The sequence below is a fragment of the Apostichopus japonicus genome, chromosome 22 (assembly GCF_037975245.1).
Source record: "Apostichopus japonicus isolate 1M-3 chromosome 22, ASM3797524v1, whole genome shotgun sequence".
Lineage (NCBI taxonomy): Eukaryota > Metazoa > Echinodermata > Holothuroidea > Aspidochirotida > Stichopodidae > Apostichopus > Apostichopus japonicus.
Genome location: NC_092582.1, coordinates 24,207,085 through 24,228,464, shown reverse-complemented (window position 1 = coordinate 24,228,464; position 21,380 = coordinate 24,207,085). Strand labels below are relative to the sequence as shown.

The 21,380-nt window shown below is 34.7% G+C and overlaps 2 protein-coding genes across 14 annotated transcripts in view; one reads left to right on the top strand and one right to left on the bottom strand.

The window, feature by feature from the left end:
• The window catches only part of LOC139963637 (uncharacterized), a 664,171-nt gene that overhangs the window by 246,693 nt on the left and 396,098 nt on the right, over positions 1 to 21,380 (top strand). The window contains exon 1 of one of the 6 annotated variants that reach the window (XR_011791661.1): positions 16,075 to 20,212. The exons of 4 other annotated variants lie outside the window; for them this stretch is intronic. The gene's annotated coding sequence lies outside the window, so the exon portion shown is untranslated. Of the gene's footprint in view, positions 1 to 16,074; positions 20,213 to 21,380 lie in introns of those variants that run through there. One more of the 6 variants, XM_071964644.1, reaches the window with a different exon arrangement.
• The window catches only part of LOC139963619 (uncharacterized), a 90,777-nt gene that overhangs the window by 11,828 nt on the left and 57,569 nt on the right, over positions 1 to 21,380 (bottom strand). For all 8 annotated transcript variants that reach the window (XM_071964591.1, XM_071964582.1, XM_071964583.1 and 5 more), the window contains exons 6-8: positions 12,567 to 12,772; positions 7,095 to 7,189; positions 3,908 to 3,975 (exon numbers count right to left, since the gene is read on the bottom strand). In XM_071964591.1, coding sequence (XP_071820692.1) covers positions 3,908 to 3,975; positions 7,095 to 7,189; positions 12,567 to 12,772 — 369 coding nt within the window. The remainder of the gene's footprint in view (positions 1 to 3,907; positions 3,976 to 7,094; positions 7,190 to 12,566; positions 12,773 to 21,380) is intronic.

The window sequence follows — 21,380 nt, the reverse complement described above, 5'->3', positions numbered from 1 at the left end:
TACCATAACTCATGTTATTTGTATCATACCTCATGTTAGTTGTAACATACCTCATGTTATCTGTACCATATATCAAGTTATTAGTATCATATCTCATGTTATTTGCACCATACCTCATGTTATTTGTACCATACCTCATGTTATTTATACCATACCTCATGTTATCTGTACCATATATCAAGTTATTAGTATCATACCTCATGTTATTTGCACCATACCTCATGTTATTTGTACCATACCTCATGTTATTGTACCATACCTCATGTTATTTGTACCATACTTCATGTTAATTGTACCATACCTTATGTTATTTGTACCATACCTTATGTTATTTGTACTATACCTTATGTTATTGTACCATACCTCATGTTATTTGTACCATACTTCATGTTATTTGTACCATACCTTATGTTAATTGTACCATACCTCATGTTATTTGTACCATACTTCGTGTTATTGGTACCATACCTCATGTTATTTGTACTATACTTCATGTTATTTGTACTATACTTCATGTTATTTGTACCATACCTCATGTTATTTGTAACATACTTCATGTTATTTGTACCATACCTCATGTTATTTGTACCATAGCTCATGTTATTTGTACCATACCTCATGTTATTTGTACCGTACCTCATGTTATTTGTACCATACCTCGTGTTATTTGTACCATACCTCGTGTTATTTGTACCATACCTCATGTTATTTGTACCATACCTCGTCACAAGGGTTTCTGAAGTACGTTGTACTGTACGATACAAACTTCCTGGACAAATAACTCCTCGTCGTTGACATATGAACATTTCTTTTTTTAAATATAATTATCGTTACTTCAGTTCGGGACCTAGCTACTCCCCCCCTACCCCCCCCCCACCTCCATTAGAATATTTAACGAAGTTGTTTTTCATCTTTGATATGTTCATTTATAAATAACAAATCAAACCAGAGAAAGTATGCTATTACGATAATTAGGCAATACATGGAATTTTATGACCGATTGTCCTATATTGGGTTCAAGTTTACTGTATTCGAATAATGTCCTACAGTGCGACGTGTGATTACATTAATTACCACTTCATTAATGCGCACACATCTATCTAAACATTTACGATTATATAAGGTTTCGTTTCATGTTAAATGAATAATATAACACAACAATGGATATGGCTGCTTGAGGAACACATGAATATGTTCCATATCAGATGAAAGAGCGTTGAAAGAGAGTAGTATGGACAGTTTATAATAAAATATGAAAAGAAGTTTTCTAGCCCCAAAAGAAAGTGAACAAAAAACAAAGCTCGGGAAAATGAAACGGTGATGAAAACGTCGTAATATCGTCAAAGGTATTTCTAACGTATACTGTGAGCCTGACAGGAAGCAGACACTTGACAACATGTAACAATGCGCACATTTCAAGAGTGTCGGGAAAATGAAGATCATATCCTAGTTGAACGCTCTGACCTACCGTGAACTGTATCACCTACTAATGTCCAATTACTCACTGATCTGTCAGTTTGAAACAAATGCATTAAAAAAGTCAGCTGTATATTTATATCAATATCTTAAAGTTAGAATATCAACTAGTGAAGTCTCTATAGCTATGCATACTGTAGCACTTTCATCCATGTAAACAAACATGTTTTAGTCCGTAGCGACTGCAATAGAATACCTAGCTATATCAATATACTATATGACTATGTGCTATGTCTGTTATACCAGACAGTCGTATCTGTAAATCAGCTTAGTCTGTATTTCAAACAAATCCCTCTTATGACATCGTCAAAGGTGATATAACAGTTATAGCATTGCTTATACCATTTTGGTCGCGAGGGATAATTGGATCATCAATAACGGTGTATCAAAAAGATAAAATCAGATTAAAAAATTCTCAAAATTATAATCTGTAACATTTACAGATCTTCCATTAAATAATTATTCCTTTAAAGTTTTGATTGGACAATTCCTATCGTATTGAGTAGAAATGAACTATTCGTATTGAACACCCACTGTATCGTGCACTTAATGGTATTTTAGTTGAATATATACAATATACCCGCGGGAAAATATACGAGTACTTGTCTTATATTCATATTTTATCAAAGGAATGCATATGTTTTGGTTACCATGGTATCCGTATTACAGAAGAACGAAGCGGGTTAGTAGAGCTACATTTACTTCTACAGAGTTTCTTTCTACTTTTTAATTTATTTCCATTTTACACAAATATAATTTAATCCCCCCCCCCAAAAAAAAAAATATGTTATATACATCTTATTCCTTGAATTGTTAGTAGTTAAAAAAGCTCCTCTTCTCTTCATATGTACAATTGACCAAGACCATGGCAAGCATTACCATTCAGATGAATATACCAGAGTTTATTGGTTTCAAATAAAACCAGATCCATCCTTTCATTATATCTAAGCCTGCTTAAACACACACACTTATGTCAGTCACGTATACACTAATATGGATGAATAATAATTTAAACAAGTGATCATTCAAATCCCCTGAAGAATTTTAAGGAACAAAGTTAATTCATTAGCAAAATTTAATTCAAAAGGCAGAATACCATAATGGATATTTCTAGATTCTGTACTTTGTGTTGTTTTTGCTACAATCTGCTGGTAGCAAACTTGGCCGTAAAATGAAAGATAAGGACCTTGAAAAATAATGTTACTTTATTTCACCAAAATCACACCATGAAATATGAGAGTAGGAAGAGATCTTAAAGGTTTGGAAACAAACAAATAAAACATGACAATTAATTTGTGGGACACATTATTGTCTGAATCTGAGTAGACGATAAATACCTCACTAGTATAAATAGCAGTCATGTGATTGAACTTACATATTTAGATCTCTTAATTAGTTGGGTTATCCAGTTATGTGTGAATATCATATGGATTGGTCAAAGTTATAACCTATTATGAAGCATGCAGCTTTATTTAATTTAATTAAAACATCTTCCCAGTGACTTAATTCGCAACATTATTTGAGTTAAACACTACGAAAGTATAGAAACCAACTTAAAATAAGTTTGTAAGGTCAAATTTCCCATGATACATCTGTTTCTATTACTAACTTACAAATTTTCCCCTTCGCCATTCTGTGCATTTGACCAATTCGTAAAGTACCATAGAAATGGTTAAATTTAATTTGATTAGTAATTACTTGAAACAAGTAATATATATCTATTAGTGTTAAAACCATGCATGGCAGACCCACGTCTCACACCAACAGAAACAACTAAAACCTAAACATGACCAGTTAAAACCAGGGAGCTGGTACAGTAAGATACATGGTCAGTTAATCGGACTGTTACGACTGTTGTTATGTGTTATGATAAACAACACAAAACTTAAAAGGAAACTTAAAAAGACTTGTTCAACACCATTCATGACATATACGGTTTCATCTCAGAATAAATGTGAAGTTTATTGGATGCAAATTCACAACCTCGAATATTAATAAAACGGCATGTGTCAAAAACGATTGCACAATATATAGCAAACCTGTCCAAAAGTCAATTTTTAGCTATATCAATATGTTAACAATATCAACGGTCTCAAACTGACATGGACATTGTACGGGTGTGTCAATATAGAACTAAGCGTTGAGAGCGCTGAATGAGATTCATTTAGACAATGTCCGCACGCAAGACTCCATCCGCCCTCTCCACCCCCACCCCTTGGAAGTAGGGCGGGAAGATCTCTAAAAGTTCTTTCTTTATATCGGAATTTCTACTATTACCAGCAACACGTAAACTTCACAGATAATGTATCACTATATTGATTTATTAACACTTATCGGGGACTGGAAACAGAGCTAGGGCAGCAAAACGCAAACAAGTTGACCGGACTTGCATTATGAGAAATAGCTGAATGAAAGGTGAACAATCTCTTACCTGCCATTGACCGGTTTGTAGATTCAGCCGACGATACTCGTCATAATCATAGTCGATAGGATTCCAAACTGATGAAAAACATAAAAGAGAAATATGTTAATGATAAGTGCATACTTAATGTTTTTTGGTCTGGAATGAAACCATCAATATATTCGCCCGATTTATGTTGGCTCTCGATGATAACTTCATATCAGCTGAGTGATCAATCTGGTTGATTCCTTAACTTTGATCTTATCAGTTTACTATCATTATCATCTCAGTAGTGTAGCTGATCAGTTTATAATCATGATATCTCAGTACGATTAACGATCAGTTTACTATCATTATCATCTCGGTTTATACCTGATCAGTTTACAACCATTATCCTCTTAGTTATATACCAATCAGGTTAGGATTGTTATCTTCTCATTAATATATCTGATCAATTATACAGTTAGCCTACATGAAACATGTGAAACAACAAAAATAGGAACGAATATTGGACTAAATTAAGTAATTCATGATAGTCGAGTATTCGATGCTCAGATCAAGAATAATGATCCATGAGATGATGAACTGAACAGAGAATACCCGACATCAGTGACGTCATCACACATCACGAGAGACATAATTAAACACTGTTTAAAAGCATGGAAAAAAGAAGAAAAATTGATTTTTGTTTGAATAGCTAACTTAAGTTAAATTGTGTATTTTAATAATAAACAAAACATTTTTAAAACCACGTAGCCAGTCTCCATGTAAGAGGACTGCTGGATCTGAGAGCATTCCAGTTCGGTAAAGGAAGGTTATTTGTTTTACGCTCAGAGTTCCTTTGTTTAATGTTCTCCAAAATGTACTATAAGAATAATCATTGGTGTAGGAACACTGTGCAGGTGACAGCTGATACCTCGCTTTGCAAAATGGATAGGGTGATGGGGTTTTGTGGGTGGAGGGCGGAGGAATAAGTTATGAGAGTGTCCAAAAATGAAATCATAAATTTAAGTTTTATACACTTACACTAAGTTAATCCTCCAAATATCAACGTTTTCGAAAATTCTAAATAATGCACAAACTTATGTGACTTTGACTACATATTCTCTAAATCTCTCTCTTAGCTGTTCCTCAAGAGATAATTTAGTAGCTATTAAACACACATCTGTCTTATATAGTCAAACATTTACCAGATCGGGGAAAATGTGTTGTTTACACTAACTACTTCTGTCTTTGAGATTGATCAATGATGACATCATCAGCAGTGACGTCACTCCACCATTAACAATGGGAATCTTGATGTGTCCTTTAAACACAGAACAATGAAATAGCGTACAATGTGTACGAGTATGAGAAATAATGTTGAGGGATGGAGATAGAGAGGTTTGTATGTATTTAAATTACTCTTAATTAATTTAAATAATAAATTTAGATAGAATCTTAGTATAAATGTGATATTGTACAGGGAAATGAAATATTTGATTGCTCGTGATGTTTGTAAAGCTATCCCGGTTTTCAAGATATTCAGCTTTACAATATGCTAAATCTCTGCTTTTTAAGGAAAAGTAAATGATGACATAGGCTTCTCAGTGCAGTCCTAAATGTTAAATGTTATCCACAGTTTTGAAAATTATTATGACTCAACTTTAATATGATTTTATTTAATAGCTGACATACAATATAATTTGTTAATGACAAATTTGTAATAGTTTGATATGTCATTCGACGTCATAGGTATTGTTTTACTTATCATGGTATATTCTGTGGTGCATCTGTAGGAGCTGACCTTATAACCTGTGTGTCAGACTAAGTAGTCCAGTTACTTAACGAGCATCAGGTATTTAAAGGAGAATTTATTGAATTTAACATTGTATAGAAATACAACCTGGACTTATAGCAGTGACTTTATCGATCTAATAAAATATATCAAAATTAAACTTCTACTTTTATTTACACAAACAATCGAGCTATTTGTGACATGCGTGAAACTACTTCACAACCTATCTTAAAGTAAATAATCAGAGATAAAATATGCATGAAAAATTAAGTGACGTACTTAGTGAAATATTTTAGGAATTTGATATCAGAAGATAACCCTCAACAAAGTTTTCACAGATCTCTGTTTAAAGTACATTGATAATAAGGTAGCACTTATGATGACTCGAAATAATCATACAAAGATTGACATACATCCAAACTGTCCTGAGAATTTTTTGTGTTTTACAATGTTTGCAGACTTTGACCTCTGCTGATCTCAAATGACATTTAACCTTGAAATAATTTTTTATAGAATATCTTCGGTGCTCAGTTTCCTTACTAGTTTATTTCGAGTCAGATGTAAGATTTTCCCCAAAGTTCAATTAATTAATCTACAACAGCAGTATTACAAACCAATCTGAGAGTTGATGTGGATGTGTCCCTATATAGGCTACCTCAGTATGGATATATTTGACTTGGTGGTACAGCTTGTTGTGCGCATATCTGCTCAAGTACTTACTGCGACGCTTATTATGCGTTTATTTGTTCAGGTATTGGTGACGCAAGACAGGATCCAATAAAATGTTATTATATCGATTAATTTGAAATTAATGAAAAACTGCGATATATGTAGCTTAATAAGCATATCAGCACATACTTAATTTGTTTTTGAATAATCATAGTAAGACTTCCAACTAGTATTGTACCTTTCATGTAAGCAGACGTACTTTATAGCATTCATATATACAATCATTGCACCAGTTACTTGATCCTATTTCGCTGGTAATAAATAAACCACAAACATGGGTGCCTTAACTATCCCTAGCATGTTACGTTAATTAAATGCGATATATACAAGTGGATTATGCTTAGAATATTTGAAGGTTTTCTTAAATAACTTGTTTAATGCTTCAACACGTGTTATGTATACACTGTCATATACAGTATCTGGAATATTATTATGTTCATTAACTCTTACACACCACATACGGAGTAATTTCCAGTCCTGATTGCCTACATACTTTGTGATATTTTATGTTAGCTTGCTCCTAATGCATTATTCGGAATGTAGGACTATAATAATTTGAATAATTTAAAAGAGAGCATACTTCAGATATGCTCCATATAGTGTAATTTTATTTTATTTTATTTTATTTATAACAACCTACTTTCAAAGCGTCCAATTATTAATTAATATTACATGACCATACTTTTAATGTACTGACGTCATTTGTTTTACCTTTGACATTTCTTGATTTCAATGATGACGGGATCGATGTGACCGGAATAGTCTCTGGTAGAATGTATCCTTCTAAAATCAAATATGAACCAAACCTGTGAAGATTAAGTAATGATAAGAATCACATCATAGTAACGATTCTTATGAGACTGGCGTGCTATCCATCTAATATAATGAAGAATTTATAACGCTTCATATGTTCAAAATAAGATATGAATGATATTGTGGATCAGATTAACACGGATAAACGAGATTGGAGGTCAAATTTTAGTATACATAGACACATGGAAAAAAAATTATTTTGAAGTGTCACAAAAGTCCTGCTTAGAAAACATTGTAATGTATCAAATATAACTATTAAATTTCCATGGGAACCTCAATCCTTGTTCTCCAGGTCCTTACAAATACAGTTTTAGTTCAAACACAATTACAGTAGTTCATGAATGAAAATTTAATTGGAACTTGGGAAGTGGGTGATAAGTGGATGGACTTTTTAATTAGCTAAACGACAAAGGGTTAATGTGCTTGAAGGCAGATTGATTAAATTTGTTTATTCTTGTTTAAATTTACAGACCAAACACTATTCACCTTTGTTTTATTTATAAAACTTTTCAACATGTATCGCCGATATTGTCGAAGTGTATAACGTGTATTACGTCATTTGGCTGGGAAAACAATGAGTAGTGTGGATACAATTGTGCGTGTATATATATATATATATATATATATATATATATATCATGGATCAACAAAGTTGAGAGAAGATAGTGACTTTCCTTAATTAAGTATGCACAATTTGGGTCTATCATCAGTTCTTCATCAGTTCAAACCTTAGATCATATCTCACGTAATCGTTGATTCATTGAGAGCAAACAACATAAAGCGTTAAAAACTTGACTGAGCGATATGTAAATGCTGATTTACCTAGCCCACCCGTCACGAAGTGTGCACAACTTAATCTTGCATTCTTATGCCTAGAGGTCAATGCGAAGAACATTCGTCTTTCTCTTTATGCGTTCTCGTGAAAGCGTAGATTCAAGATATTTAGGCACAATTACTTGAAATGTTTTCACTCTATTCGCTGCGAATTGACGTAACGAAAAACCCGGATGTGCGACCGACAGAATACAATAACTCACAGATCTCTACTAACTGTATTCCCAGGAACATAACACCCCTCCTTCGGTTTCTTTTCTGTTTTATTTTCCTTTACTTTTCTTGTAACTTGACGACCATGTGACTATCACAGTATACATTTTTAATCAGCATACCACCATGATTCATGTGAAACATCGCAAATCATGACGCAAGAAATTCATTTATCGAATGAATAACTGTCTTGTTTTTATCTCAGCAATAGACATGTATGTACAGGGCGTTCATGGACCGTATCAACTTTACTTTTGAGGGGCAGGGAGGGGGGGGGGGGAGGAGGATCGACTTCGATATCAAGTAGCTTTGCTAAGACTGCTGTTTCCAAGGTGTCTTTGGAAGCAGAGCATGCGGTAATTATATTATAACTTCATCCAGTTGCGTAGGAAGGTGCTTTTGAGTGGGGGGGGGGGCTGAAGACTGAAGGCCGGCCTGGGGGAGGGGTCTAAGGGGAGGGGGTGCCCCTCCCCTTTGGATTTTTTTTGCATTTCCAGGTGGCCTCAGATGTTAAATTTGGTGCAATATAGTACACTTCAACACCCACTCCATTTTGTAAAGAATTTTGCATTTTCACCTGGCCTTAGATGCAATTTGGTGCTTCAAATGAGATTTTTTTCTCATTTGGAAATGAAAAAGGGGTTTTCTGACTTGCGAAGTATCATTCCGCCCCTCATATTTTTCACTGGGGGGCTGGCGCCCCCCGGTTCCTACGCCCTTGACTTCATCAACTGTACATCCAAAGGCACATTGGTAGGTATTCCTGGTTACTGTTATTTGATGGGTCATGCGGTCTCCAAGAGCCCTGCTTGTTTCCTTATTTGTTTTCTTAGTATGGTTGTGAAGAGAAAGTTGGGGGGGGGGTGTGGTTGACTGTTTTTTTTATTATTATAGGTCAATAGGTGAACCACGCTAACCTTGGTTCTGATTGGATACTGACTTGGTATAGACTTCTGATTTTCACTGGCAATGGCCATATTTGACCTGGATATGACCCTGGCAGTTGTATGATTCCGATTGTTATCTCGTAGGTTCATTCATTGTGTACCAGGGTTAGAAATCTGTACTCCATTCTGTTAGTGTGGTATTACAATAATGTAAACCATTTGGAAGAAAGTCTGAAGGTGATGATGACAGCCCTCTAACCCTTTCACATTCGCTAAAAACAGTTAAATTGCAAATTTGAAATTGATTTCTAATTGCCGTTGTCCATTATACATTTTAAACTTCGATGGAATCATTTAATTCGCTTTCACCTGTTCTGTGCAGATGGAAAAAACTAGTGCAGTATAAAATTTGATATTTAAAGAGATATAAGATATCATTAAACAAAACATAAAGGATCTCATGTGCTTTGTTTTCTTGTTCGTGTTGTCGTTTTCTTGTTTAAGTTTTATGGCTGAGAAATGTTGCTAAATATATTAACTTAATAGATTTCTTGGTTATTATGACAATATTTCAGATTTGGCAAGGCGGCATGAACCTTCGTAATACTTATTCCCTGCTAAACACGAACAATATCTCATCTCGCATATTCAGTACGATTAAACCAAACTATTATTGGTTGTAATGGCAAACACTATTAATGAATATTTGATTATAAAGATGCCACTATAAACACCTGTAGGGTGCTTACACTTTTCATCATAAGTGTCGAAGACGTTTAACAGTCACTTGATATTATTTGATAAGAACAAAACAGTAGACACTGCTGGCTAACTTTAAGGAGAAATCGAAACGTTCAATTTTCATATTAATAAATGGTTTATCAATTAAAAGAAATTTTTCACAGCTTAAATGAAAGACAAATTATATGGATTATAGTTAATTTATGTTTTTATGTAATTAATGTTAGCTTGATAAGTCGTAATGGGATTATGCACATATCAACTTTACAGAACAAAAATGTTCTCCATAAAACTCGGCGATTAAGAGCCCGCAATGTTTGTAGTCACATATTAGATATATGTGAGTGACATTAAGGCTATTCAATTATGTGCTAAATAGGCAGACTTCCAGAATACCAACGAGAAGTACATACAGAACAAAAACGAAGAAAGGGAAATAAAACAATCCTTCTATCAAATTAGGGAGAGGAGCAAGTGAGGGATGTATTAAACAACCAACGAAATCAAGTTTACTCATTTAAAATATAAAAACAAAGAATAATAATGTGAACACGTCGCAATATCATGGCATATGACATATCACTGAATGACTACTAAATATATCTAACCAGTATTGAATAAAATGATCTTGCATTTTTCCCAGCCACGGCTAGACACGGACTGACCTACTTAGCGTCAGTTTCCATGGTTACATTTTATGACAATTTTAAGTTATAACATTCCAGGTGTGCAATACACACGTGGCTCGTTTATCTTTCTATTCATCAGCTATAACCGGCTCCTGACATCTATTATTATGCTAATTAGGTATTTACGGGAGATCCAGGTGTGTCATCTCTACTGTTAACTTATTTTACTTTAGAAATAAATTGTTTGAATCAATCGTCTGTGCAGAAAACTGTTGTACAAGCAGAGTAGGCCTACTGTGTGTACTAAAACGGTGATGATGTTATCAGGTAGAAACGGAAGGATTTGAAGGGCCCTCTAAAAGCGATTATGTACGACAAGAGGGGGAGGGGGAGTGGCAAAGGGAGAGTGGTAACGGGTCCAGGTAAGGTGTCTGAAGGGGAGTGGGGCAGAGGGGCGAGACTAAACTTACTGAAGAGCACACTGGGATTGGGGTAAAGTATTTAGTCTAGATAGGGAATAAAAAATCTGTGTTATACTTGTTTTTTATAGTCAGACCAAACAAAACTCCCAAAAGTTTATTATTTCTAGTGCTATTTTCTCCGCAGTTACAGTTATTCCTAAAATAGCGGTCACATATAACATATGTTAATCAGCTTTCTTTTCTTCGGAATTCATTTATGTATCTACTAAATAATTTTCTCTTTTCTTTCGAGATTTGGGTGAGGCGCAGTGGGAGGGGGCAGGTGCGACTATATTTTTAGTAAACACGTCAGCTGTAAGTTGAAGATGTTACTGATTGTTTATGAATGGTAAGGACGGAAAGAATACACTTTTACGAAGTTTGATCTGTGAGACCAAAGAAGGCGAGAGGAGGGGTTGGGGGAGGGGTTGGGGGTGGGGGGGGGGGTTGGGGGGTCTGGGAGGATTAAATAACACTGAATTTGTAAAGGACCAAGCAGGGACGTCATGATCGAATCAAGTTTGAAGTAACATTAATACGAGGAATATTAAAATATTTAACAGTTTTTGTATAAAGTTATGAATTATACAAAGTTGAAGGTCAAGCTTATTTTTTTAATTATTGTTTAAAATTATGATAAAATAATGAGAATAAATATTAATTTACCCTATTTAGTATTACATCCATTTCAAACTATAAAGAAGAAACTGATGCAGTTTTGAATGGGTTAAATTTTAACCTTTGTAATTTATGAGATTCATATTTTCCTTTATTGATATTTATGGCAACACAAAAATACAATTTAACTTTATAGTTAACTCAATTACAATTATTTAAATCCTTTTTGCTAACTTTTATTTTGTTTTAAATTGTTTACCTTTTTTGAGTAGCCATGTTTTTAATTTCGACAACTAAAATTGTTTATTATTGGTTGCTTGCTTGATATACAGTTCAGTTTTGCTAGAGAATCAAAATCTGATCACAGTTTAGTTTTTTTTTTAACAATAAACTAATAAGTATTGCTATTTTTATTGCCATATTTTTATCAATAACGATTTTCAATCTCTTCCGTTTAAAAAATTGTTAAATAAATTGTAGGCTTACATAATTGAAAAACAAATATTTCAGAGGTTTCAGTCAAAAGTAACATTTATTCCTTATAAAACTCTACTTTAGAATATTACTTTTACTCGCTAGAATTATTAAAATCAAAATACCTTGTGTATCTCTTATTTTATCCTAATAAACATTCCTGTCATTCTTAAACCTAATTCTTAGTAAACTTTTAACAATAAACTAAACAAAGAACATTTTAAACAACCCCCACCCATCGTACAACCCTCTTTTACCAACACTCTCTTAAAATATTCCCTATTAATCCATTATATTTTGTTTTATTTATTATAACATCCTACAGAATTCCTTTCTCGATGACCTAATTATTCAAATAAATCCAACTAAACTAATTTAATCCAATCCTTGACATTAAAATAAAGCAGACTTTACATTTTCTATTGTTAGTTTAATATTGATAACTTTGATTAATTAAATTAATTCCCTGTTTAACTGTTATGATGATTCTAACATCTACACCGGAATACTTACTCCAGCTCCTTCAAGCTTGTACACTGTGAGGAGTAAGACAAGATGGCCGCCCACTCTTCATTAGTTAGTCTCCTGTCGTCTTCGATCTGCAGTTTCTGGAGTGAACTCAGGATAGAGAGAGAGAGACCAGACTCAAGGATAAGGTTCAGACCAGACTCATCAACTCTAGGAGAGCAGCCTCCTAGATACACACAGGAGATAGGAATCTAGAATGAAAGAATAGAGTTACTGATAATAGAGTAGATAGAGATAAATAGATTGGATTTGGTTAGGATTAGAATAATTATTATGATATTATAAATAAGAAAAATAACGAAATAAGAATAAAGGAAAGTAAAGCGGTAAACTAGGACATTTAGGTTGTGTTTCTTTGTGAATAGGACTAAATTAATGGAAGGGGAAAAGGGATTGATTTTAAGGGGAGACAAATATTAACAGGAGTAATTAGATTAGATTAGAGGAATATAAAGTGGTAATGTAGGGTTAAAGGGTTATTTTTTATTGTTTTACAATTAAATTATTAATTAAGGGTTTTATAGCAAGTAAGGTTTAATAAAGTAAGAATGTGAGGCTACGTATTTAAATTTTTTAGTTAATTGAAAACAAATCTCAATGACGGGTTGATAATTATATTAAAAAAAGGGTAAATAAGAATTGAGATTATTCTATCTTTTGAAGAAAAATATTGATCAAATTTATTTGTGTTTTACTTTGGAACTTTCAGAAGGAAAATGTAATTTAAATGTAAATATTAGTGACTAAAGTAATAGGAATCATGCAAAGGAAAATTCTACTTCAACTATAATACAAGGTTTTTATAAAGTTTAAGGAGATTTGGAAGAATCATATTTAAATAAATAGGTTGTTTCTCATAATTAAAATACAAGTTAGAGAAGCAGATGTAGATCAAATTCAAGTTTCAAGATAGAAAGATTGATGAGGCTTAAACTCAAATTTTAATATACAAATTATTTAATTATTGTTCCAAATCCTTCTATTCTGCGTGAATTATAATTATTTCCAATTAATACGAGTTGTTTAAAAGATGATGTCTTTGTGTGTTTAGTTATCAATTCATTCCTAAGTCACGGTTTGTGTGTGACATAACTTCTGGGGGATTTTTTTCGAAATGTAACATTTTTCTTTCTTCATGTTTGTAGATATTCCAAAATTGGGTATTGCTTATGATCCTAACTTTCTAAACTTTATCGTTTTCCAATTAAATATTACCACCCGCTTTTTACATTTAAAAAAAATAATAATATTGTTAAATGGAAACACTTAATATCCTTGAGGGTTAATTATACTAATTAATTATTACTTTTAAGTTTAATCGGGTTGATTGGGTCTTCATTGTAATATTTTCTGTTACTGTGGACTTCAGAGGGTGTGAACAGTTAGCAAACAAATATAGATTTACAAACACGAGAGATAAATCAGTTAATTACAAGTTTAATGAGAGGATGGCGCCCTTGTAAAACTAACGTTAGAGCTACAGCTCTGGCGAACTTCTGCTATTGAGTGTTGCAGCAGCGTAAAGGAAATGGCGCACTTTCAATTTCAAAACCATTTTACTTTTTAAATATCATGTGGCAATAAGTCTGTTGGCTTGGAAATGACGTACGGTGTTTATAATTATGTGGGCAAAATTAAGACAAACCAGCTGTGAGTAGAACACCACGATCTAATTGCTGCTGGAAAGACATGGAAGAAAGATTTCTTTGTAATAACTATGTATTGCATTTATTATTACTAGACTTAAATTGGAAAACTTTTTTATAGAGGCTCATAGCTCTAGGCCCTATACAGTATTTAACAAAACTATATTTCGCATCAAGTGTCTTGTATATTGGCAGGAGTTAGGTCATTCAACTCATAATCAGTTATTAATGAACATTATTTCAGTTAGCCAGCTCGGTAAAAAGCTGCAAGTTTCTCACACAAGTGACTAGTCAATTGTCCGACCCATGGTAGATTAATAGTAAGTTTGGTGATTACATTAATCGTTGTGGAATGTTAAAGATTGACTTGTATTAATGCCTATAAGGCTTTGTTAGGTACGAGTAAAATCGAGTTAAACAATTTTCTGTGATTTAAGATTTTTGAAGGGATTACAAAGTTTCTACAGTTTGTCTATGGATACTTTTTGTTAGCTAGAATGAATTGTTTTCGAAGTAGAACTAAAGGTTAGGCATCAGCTCACATATAGAATGTTAATCGCTGGTTTTATTATTCGCTTAATTTAGATCCCTAAAGAAAACTCAATGTCTCGATTGTGTTCTATTCAATTGGCCTTTATAGTTAAGAATAAGATATGCTTTAACTTTTCTGATAATCAGTCAACAACTAGGCTAAGATCTTTATTATTTATGAGTTAGTTTTGCTAAGCATGTCCTCTTGCTAAAAGTAGTAGTTCTGGCTTTTCGCGGGTGATGTTTGAGAGTTCTAACATAGCCCAACTTTATTACCAGTCTAGCCTATAGCCTACCTAAGTTTGGCATGGCCTATGTATACACATCTTAGCCTATGCCTCTATACCATACCGTCAAATTATCTCACTGATCAATAATTACTGTTTTAACTATTAACAGCGGTTCCTCTCCATTAAATAATCCATCTTAATAAGCACTCAACACGTCAATGGTAACAAACAACTCCCACGAATATACGTCTGCAACTCCACTAATATAACACTAAACCATTCATTGTCAGTGATATATACTAGATGTGAACAGGTATTCAATAGCATGAGTCACCGATATTCATATACAGGTGTTTCCCAGCTGTTCGCGGTTGATGTTTGAAATTTGTAACAGACATTTTGGCGCCAATAGAAATAAATGTACGTAACGTTATACATGCCCGGTGGAAACAGACAGTTTAAAAAGTTACGTCAATTGGATATTCAGTAAGGAAGGGTTTTCGAGGAAGTAAATAATACAACACAACCTATATCAAATAGATCAAGCAATCATTGACATTTCTCCCTAAGCGGTAGGGTGTTAGTCCCCCCCCCCACCCGCCCCACCCTAATATCTGCTAGTGGATGCATAAACAAACAATAAACACAAAAGTTTGAATACCGTATGTTTCAAATGATTTGAAGGAGCACATGTTGATGAATATTAAAACCTACATGGAATAACAAAAAAAATGAACACCCTTGTTCAGTCATAAAAAGCTTGCAGACACATCGTGCAGACAAAACGTGTCTGTGTCAAGTGACATATTTGTTTACAAATAAACACTTGATCCTCATCATGAAATTATTGGAATAAATGTAACTACTCAACTGTTTTTTAAGCCCTCCCACCCAACCAACCACCTCTATAATGAATTCCATTGTGCTGGATTATTCAGCTGAATCTTTGCACCAGCAAAGAGAGTGTCAGGCAATCAAACGATGTTTTGTCTTTTCACGTACCTCGTAATTGCTCAAACCAAAATACTATGTCGACATTTCACCAATAATTGTAATAGTCAATTCATGTCCCCCCCCCCCTTTTCTCCATTTTTACTATAGTACCATCCTCATCAAGAAAAGTATATTTTTTAAAATAAAATAGTTGAACTTTATATAAAAAAGAAATCTTGATTTCGAGAAATGCAATGGCAATTTCGAGAGAAACGTACAAGTTTGAGATAAAACGCTAATGTTTTTAGATGATAAGTCGACATTTTGATATAAAAAGTTTCTAGTTAACAGGCGAAAGTTTAAAACAAAAAGAATTCGACATTTTAAATGAAGGGACTTAAAGAAGAGGTCTAAATAAATCGAAGAAGTTTAATTTAGATAAAGTAGTTTAATGTATGATAATTTCGGTTAAATTAGATATGGTGATTTTAAGACAAACTTTTTCAAGAAAAGGGTTTCAATTTTGATAAACGGTTGACATTCCCAGAAATATTCGATACTTTAGGGATAAAATAATCAACATTTTGATATGAATTTTTTGAAAGTTGTCAGTGTTCCATGTGGGTCACAGTAATGACAAAATGTGTATTGTTTGCTTAATTGGGATGCCTCCCGACCCCCTCCCAACCCATTTATTTTATGATCCCTTCCTACGCCAATCCTAAAAATTCCTACGCCAAGTGATTTGTCACATGTCTACATAGATATGGGGAAGGGTGTAGAACATATAGGAGGAGGTACATCTTGTGGCTAATTTGTATATTTCTGATTAAGTACATGTGCATTCATTGAGGGGCTGTATCGGTAAGTTTGCCTCTCCAATCCTCCGATTGAAACAATTCTGAGGCGTAGTAAGACTATACTTTGTGTCTAAACTTAAGGTTGTGCTATTAAAAGTATACTAGTGTGAAGTTAGAAAACTGAACTGACCGATGTTAAAGTCACTATTGTATAAGTGCATGGAAAATCACAAAATACAGTCTTGCCCGTCCAGTTATGCTGTACATAGCCGTTGGGTGGACATGTTGCCCAACCAGTTATTATTCTTATATACAATAACACCTGACAAAGAGGTACACTTTATAGCATGTTACCTTCATGTAGCCATGTACCACATTTTAATAGCAGATGTATAGGTTATCTACTACTTGAAATCAGTTCGCAGGACTAGGAGAATGGGACCCCTTCTCGACCTGCAGTTTTAATATAGGATTTCAAGGGGGGGGGGGGGAGAGAGAGCAAATCCCAACTGACTTAGGTAGGGCCTACACTATAATGGAAAGGCCAGAGTGGAAAGAAGAATTTAAAAACGGAGGAGGTGTGGTCGTTGGCTTGTTGAAGGCAAATCTCAGTAGCCCCGTCCCCTGAAATTGTTTTGAAAATTGATGTTACATGGTGCACTCCGAGGCATAATTACACTACCAATTAGGTCTAAAATTGGCTCCATACACCATGCAGTTTTGCCTATGAATACTGTTTTTGTAAAGTCGTGAGGGGGGGGGGCGGGGAGGGGTGTACACCCGTAGCAGTGGCCTTCTTCTAAGCTGAATGTAACATTGCCCCCCCCCCCCCCGATATCTATCCAAGTGTATAATTTGGAAATTTTTTGATTAATGTTGAAATACAAAAATACTTTCATCTCGTCATTTCAAAAGGTTTAAGAAATGATAAAATATTGACTTCTTTCCAAGCTTGTAGTAAAACAAATATCCTGAAAAAAAGTCATTTGTAGTTGTAAGGCTTATTTTGATAGTTCCAGGTAACGGTAAGCCGGGTCTTACACTAATAACGTTGAACCGAGCGTGAACAGGAAAGTCTTAATAAATAATCTCCAAAAGCGGATATTTGATAATAAGTTCCTTTTTATTAACTCTGAATATAACTATAACTTGGTATAATTAAAATGCACATGCATAAATGCTGATCATAAATATAAACTACGGAGCCTTCTGTTATACGTCTGTAAGCTTCGGGAGATAAACTTAAACTCCCCATTACGTCTTTAGGAGACACTTAAACCCCGATTCTAAAATAGCAATTTACAACGTGATGCATGTCACAACTTCCGTGGGATAAAACAAAATGGCACCCTCTAGCGCCCCCTCTGTTGCGACCCCGGGTTTTCCCTTGGCCTTCGAAGCCGATAAAATACAATATTAGATAGATTCAGGGAAATAAACTCAAGGGACCAAAAGGCTACTGAGAGGTTTCTGAAAGTTAACAAAAACGATATATTAACAATGATACGATCTCTACTGATTTGTACAAGGATTCTTGGTACTAGAAATTTGGAATCTCACAGACAGATTTTACAACATTATAGGGCCGTTAAATTCTTAAAAGATTACTTAACTTATCTTACGCGGCGCGTGCCGGCTCTCGGTTCCTTTCGTAGCTGTGCTGACCTCCTTGCGTCACCAACAACGATGTCGGGAGTCTCCCTCGTAGGCTGGTATCCCGTGACTTGGTCAGGAGCAAAACCGTTCCCCGCTGGTCCAATTTGACTCAACGTTTGTATCCCAAGCATGGTTTCCTCCTGGGTGAACTCCGAAGACTCTGCCGAAGTCACGCCTGTCCCGGTTGAACGACGCACCAATCTGATAAACAAACAGTCCACCGGTTCCTCCGTCCGTCCCCTCGATAATTGATCTTTTATCTCAGATGAATTTCTTCTCACAATTCTCCTCCGTAGGTTTATTGAGAAAACATGTTAATTCTGACTCGACTGGATAATTAGATCGAAAAGCCCCAAAATTACCGAAAATATCTCTTCTTATATAGCCGGGGTTTAATCTCCCGAAAGTTCTTTTCCAGGAATTCTGACGGAATAACATCAAGAAACATCCATGTCTCGAAGATACGACTGATAGTTCCACGTTCATTGATCGACGATATCCGGTCACCTGCTAAAAATAACTTCCCGTCACTTGAATACCGGCTCCACGTATGTTCTGGAAATTTGTAATCTCTAATATCGAATAGCGCCATCATTTCTCGTCGCTTCCAGAAAGAACGAACACAGTCACGTCAGCTCCGAAAGGATTGCAAAATGTTCTAATATTAGACACGGATATCAGTCACGACGAGTGACCTACTTATCACTCAGACCAGCGTATACTGAATACACGTATAATGAATACAGTCGTTCGTGACAATGCACAGGGCACACGCTCTGCCCTTGAACCTGATTGGTCCAAACTTATAGCTAACCCCTCACCCAACGCTTGATTGGTTGAGTGCCAACCTGATATGCAGATGAGCACATGCAAATGGGCACTCAACCAATTTGAACCAGTTTGGCTGTCTTCCAACCCCACAAACCGAATCATTTAAAACAAAACATCTGTATACGCTTCTAATAGCGCGTGATTCATAGACCGCCACACCACAGAGCAAACCACCAAAACGCGAGCCATGTGTGACGTCATAATAACAATAAGTAAACAATATGTTAACACAAACTACAATACGCTTCACATAGTGACACAATACTATCACGATAGATTTCGCTAGTCGATAGTAAGCGTTTTAATTGGAACTTACACTCGCCTCTTATCTTTGCTTTACTCATTTGAAAGTCACGACCATCATATTTGTTTTCATTATTTGCATATTGAGTTTTCATTATATATTTTGTGCCGGACCCCTTTTTATTTTTTGGAAAGATCTGTTGTGAATAGTTAAGAGGCCGTCTAAATTGTAATTTGGTGAGTTGCAGTTTAATAACTAAGTATTTTTTTATATTTTCCACAAAGACCTATGTGACCCATAACACGTAAACACTTTCAAGCTGCTGTACAGGATTCTATGAACGCATCATTACCAGAAAATTGTCGGGGTGTAAATGATGAATTTACATTTTGCAGCATATTGTTGAAGTCCTCACCTTTAGATCTAACTAATTTGCCATTTTGTTGTAAATTGCTATTATTTGAATTGGAAGATTGATCATTTATCAGAAAAGACGGGAATTTCCCAAGTGGCCAATGGAAACGACTTGAACAAGTCTCATTTTCAAAATCTAAACAAACCAACGAGTCAACGACACAGTGTAAAGTAGCGTTTGAAGAACAGTTGACTGGTTGTACGTCCCTGTTTGTTTGGTGTGATTACCCGAAGCTACGGTACTGGATTACTAAATGTGAAGATATTGCAGCATATTACAGATGGTGAACATATTACTGAAAGAAACAGACTGAGTATATTGCAATTGTCAAAGAAGAAATCCCACGTATGTCTTGTGTTCCTTTCATATTGTTAGGCTATGTACAGTACCTACAAGGACATCATATGTAACGTTGAAGTTATGGCTTAGCCTAGGTCTCCTCTAGGCTAAGTAATACTGTATTTACGTGCAGCCTTACAGGTACTTAGACCTTGTCCAACGGTTTTAGTTACAATATTCAATACTACCGCAATGCCAGCATAATGCGTGTCCTAGGCTCAGCACTATGTAGGAATAGCGAAATATGGTGATTCTAGCCTGTTAGTGCTAGTTGGTTACAAGTTGAAGGGGAGGTTTTCTTCCTTCAGAATACTGATCATAGAATTAGTTTATTGAAGAAGTGTTCTACATTTGCGGAATCATCCAACTGTCTGAAGGTTTTGGTCAAAATTAGTCATAAAAGCCTACTCTTAAACTACTCTGGAGTTGTTTCCTCTCCTGGGATATTGTGGATTTAAGTGCTAACTTGCCAGTGAGTAAAGGTCAAAGAAAGGCCGTGGCTATTCTTACGACTAGTCGTAACAATTATTTATAAACTATTCTTACGACAAAGGCGAATTCAAGCGCAGTAAAGTAAATAAAGCAACTGCGCATGTAGTAGGGGTAACCCTAACTTTAACCCTAAACCCCAATCCTAACACTAACCCTAACCGGAAATTATTGTTACTCCTGGTCGTAAAAATAGTACTCCTGTCATAAAAATAGCAACTGCGCATGCGTAATCGGAAACCATTCTTACGAATAGTCGTAAGAATAACCACTTTGTCAAAGAAATGCAAGATTTTCCAGAGATTGAGATTCAATATTCCATATATACAAGCATTATTGTAGTTTGTGTAACCCAAAATACTACAGTGCTTTACACCACCCTAACTGGTCCAAGACAACCCATTATTGTGACATAACCAGAATTAACAAGGTTTTTGCTGGTAATGCTCATTTCCTAAGTATTGACGTATCTTTAGCTTCAATATCACAAATCAAATAGATGGACTTTGACATAATTTACTAACTAAAAGTGTAGGGGTCTTTTACAGTTAACATGTGAATTAGATTGCCCACAAAGACTGCTGTAGTGTCACATTGCTATCTGAATGCAATAGTTCCTAAGAACTTTCAAAAAGCTTCAGAATCCAAACACTGTAATACTGAATAATCACTAAATTAATAAGAT